Genomic DNA, 3,539 nt, shown 5'->3' with positions numbered 1-3,539 from the left:
GATGGAGCAGGACAAGAGGAAAAGGTCACAGTGTCTGTGGGAAAAGACGCTTGACCTTTGACCTTCTTCTAACAGCACTGAGGTTGTATGATGTATGAAAGTCAAAACACACACACACACACCATCATTAGTCAGTGTGTGTGTGTGTTTGTGTGTGTGTGTGTCTTTCCAGTTCATTTCTCTTCACGCCAATTTATCAACATTCTGCACTCGTCTGTCAGGCTGTGTGTGTGTGTGTGTGTGTGTGTGTGCTATGAGGTTTACAGCGTTAGATTAAAAACAGTGTCTGTGTGGGTCTGCGTGTGACTTTTGTCTAATAACCCTGTAATCCCCCCCCCCCCCCCGCCCCCCATGGCCTGACTAACATGCACCACACACACCCACACACACACACACACACACAGGATCTAACACATGCTTGTGTAAAAAGCGGCAGGAAGGAGAAGCACATGTGGAGTCTTTCCACACACTCTGTAAAAGTGGTCAAGAGTGTGTGTGTGTGTGTGTGTGTGTGTGTAAACTCTCAAACACACACACACACACACACGCAGTGATTGCACACAAAGGCAGGCAGGCGTGACACACGCTACATGGAAAGTACTGTACATGGAGGCAGTCAGTTCTACAGACACATGTGAGGAAGATTAGGAGACAGAGAGAAGGAGAAGTCTGTCCCTGAAGTGGACACACGTGTGCCGTCTGTCCTCCATTACTGCGGGTCATTCCTTTAACCACCAGGACTGGAGTCTAACACGCACTAAACCAGAGCTCCTCCATCACAGCGCCTGGCAGAGAACGCCACCACCGTATACGCCACTACTACCACTACTACTACTACTAGTACTACTACTAGTACTACTAGTACTAGTAGTACTAGTAGTAGTAGTAGCGGTACTGTGGGACCTAGTAGTAGTAGTGCCTGTACTGTGGGAGGACACAGGTCCCTGTGGTCCTGGACCTCAGTCCAGATCTGTCTGGACTCACAGAGATCAGTAAATGTTCACGTCTGTCGTGAGGTTTGAACATTAAAGCTCTTTCATCTTCTTTCTACATTTGTCCAGATCCGTTCATCAGAGTCAAACACAGCACAGAGTCAGTGAAGTCAGGATTCGACTGCTTTGGTCTGATCTTTGTTCACTGATCTCAGACCTGTCTGTATCTGGACTGGTGTCAGTAATCACACACACCAGTTCGTCTGTCACTCACCGACGCTGACGCGGTGCTGACGCGGTGCTAACACGGTGCTAACGCGGTGCTAACACGGTGCTAACGTCACAATCCAGGACAGTCTGTCTGTCAATCTAACGCCACGTACGTCCGCTCTCTGCTCATCCACGAGTTTGTTTTTACGTGACGTCACAACCTTCCACTGATATGACAAAAAAAAAGGTTTTCTCTTGGTCAGAAGACGGAGCCGTACAGTGGTGTTCAAATAAAATGTGTGTGTGTGACATGAACGTCCTTGATGTGTGTGTGCTGTGGAGACACACTCACACCAGAACCAAAACACCACGGTCGGAGCCAACTTTACAGGGAAACAGAAACTCCGTGATAAGACTGTTGGTGTTTACACTGTTGTCACGCAAACTCCCCCTACAGGGACAATAAAGTAAAACATTCAAACGCTCCTGACCTTGGTTTGTGCCTGTCAACAGGAAACCGCTGTCCCACTCTTTCTTCCATTTCTTCCATCCAAGACACAAATCAATCAAACAGCAGATGGCTTCAATGATAATAATGATAATAATAATAATAATAATAATGATAATAATAATAATAATAATAAAGATAATAATGTGTCCAGAGGAGTTGAATTAGTCAGTCAGCTTTGTTTCTGTCAAACTGTCAGTGCAGTTGACTTCACTCTGATCATGTCAGACTGTTGTCAGACTGTTGTCAGACTGTTGTCAGACTGTTGTCAGACTGGTTTATTTCTCAGTCCATTTCTGAGACAACAAGCTCTAAAAACACTTCATCAGGATTCAATCAGGAACTGGCCACTCGCAGACTTCTTTCTATCTCGATTGTTGGATTTTTTGCGTCTGGACTCAGCAGAGAGTTTATTGGACCAACATGGTGCAGCCTGTGACCTTCATCTAAGCAGATGAAGCCAAATTCATCCCAATTTTATGGCTGAGAAACGCAACAAAGGTTTGATTTTCACTTTTGAAAGTTGCATCTGGGATTCAGGTGTCGGTCGGTGACGCTTTCAATAAAAAAAAGGAGAAAGGATTGAATAATGAAATCAGCTGTAACCATGTGTGTACCACGTGGTACATGGTACACACACGGTACATACATGGTTACAGCTGCACCACGTTTAGTATTTCCCTCCCTTTACGTCCTCCAGGTGGCGTTTCTCCAGGAGACGGTCAGGAGGGAGTGTCAGGAGAGGGAGGATCTGATCGCTGCCCTGTCCAGAGCTCAGGAGCGGCTCCTCGCTCCTCAGGACTCCTCCACGTCTCCTGACACCCCCACAGGGAGACACGGGTCCCCGGGGAACAGGACTCTCCACGTCCTTGGACGAGACCGAGTCCTGAGTCGCTCTGGGACTTCTCCAAACACACTCCGAGCCTCTCCAGCCTGGTCGCACACAGATGGAGGAGGCGCAGGCAGCGGTTTACGGCCCCGGAATGACGGTGGCCTGTTAGGTGGAGACGAGCAGCAGGAGAGGACGCTGCCCAAACTGAAATCAAACAACACTGTGAGAGAGGTCAAACCTCAGGGGCGGGGGCCGGGGGGGGCACTGAGGATGAAATAAACCTAAACAAATGTTTTTAAATTTTTTTTAAAAGGGGGGGGCACTGAGGATGAAATAAACCCAAACAAATGTTTTTAAATTTTTTTGTTGTTCTATGTTGTTCTATTGAAGAAGACCTGAGATGAAGAAATCTGCTAAGAATAATTCATTAGCTTTATAAATTCAGAAAATATAAATACATTTTTTTCCCATGATCCTTTTCTATTGACTCGTGCGGAGCAATTAATTTCCAAGAGTTCACTGAGGGCCTTGTTTTCAAGGCAGATAACGACGTCGGTTTCTTGTGTGTTAGTGTTTGTTTCCAGGGCCGGGGTCTGGAGGGAGCGTGTGATGATGAAATGACAGACGATCCTGGCTCAGTGCTGTTAGAGCACCAGCCTCTCAGGACAGCCCTACACACACACACACACACACAGTCTCACTGGCACGCACAGGATCCTACAGACAAACACCCGAGCACGCACACACACAGCCCGTCACAAGGGCGGCGCTGAAGACCACGACAGCGTGTCCTCAGCCGCTCATGGACACAAACAAAGAGAAAGAGTGAGACCGACACCGTTCTCCAGGCCTCTGCCCTCAGGCACCCTGTGTTATTGACATCTCTCACTCCGTGCAAGGTTTTCCCAGCCCTCCCCCTCCTGAACTAGTTTGATGGGAGAATGTGTGGTGTGTGTGTGTGTGTGTGTTTGCTCGTGAGGTGAAGTTATTCATTTCCAAAACTTACTGGCACACATGGAGGCCAACCCCCCCCCCTTCCTCTCCCCCCTTCGCTTTT

At 47.8% G+C, this 3,539-nt stretch overlaps 1 protein-coding gene across 1 annotated transcript in view; it reads left to right on the top strand.

Moving 5' to 3' along the window:
* Window positions 1–2,788, top strand: part of lekr1 (Leucine-, glutamate- and lysine-rich protein 1) — a 26,674-nt gene extending 23,886 nt beyond the window's left edge. Inside the window, exon 9 of the mRNA XM_025055225.1 lies at window positions 2,351–2,788. Coding sequence (XP_024910993.1) covers window positions 2,351–2,761 — 411 coding nt within the window. The 3' untranslated portion in view covers window positions 2,762–2,788. The remainder of the gene's footprint in view (window positions 1–2,350) is intronic.
* Window positions 2,789–3,539: the final 751 nt, after the last annotated feature.

This window comes from Cynoglossus semilaevis, chromosome 4, assembly GCF_000523025.1.
Source record: "Cynoglossus semilaevis isolate Cse_v1.0 chromosome 4, Cse_v1.0, whole genome shotgun sequence".
In the NCBI taxonomy this organism is placed as follows: domain Eukaryota; kingdom Metazoa; phylum Chordata; class Actinopteri; order Pleuronectiformes; family Cynoglossidae; genus Cynoglossus; species Cynoglossus semilaevis.
Note: the sequence above shows the minus strand (reverse complement) of the source record. Positions and strands in the feature narration are given on the sequence as shown.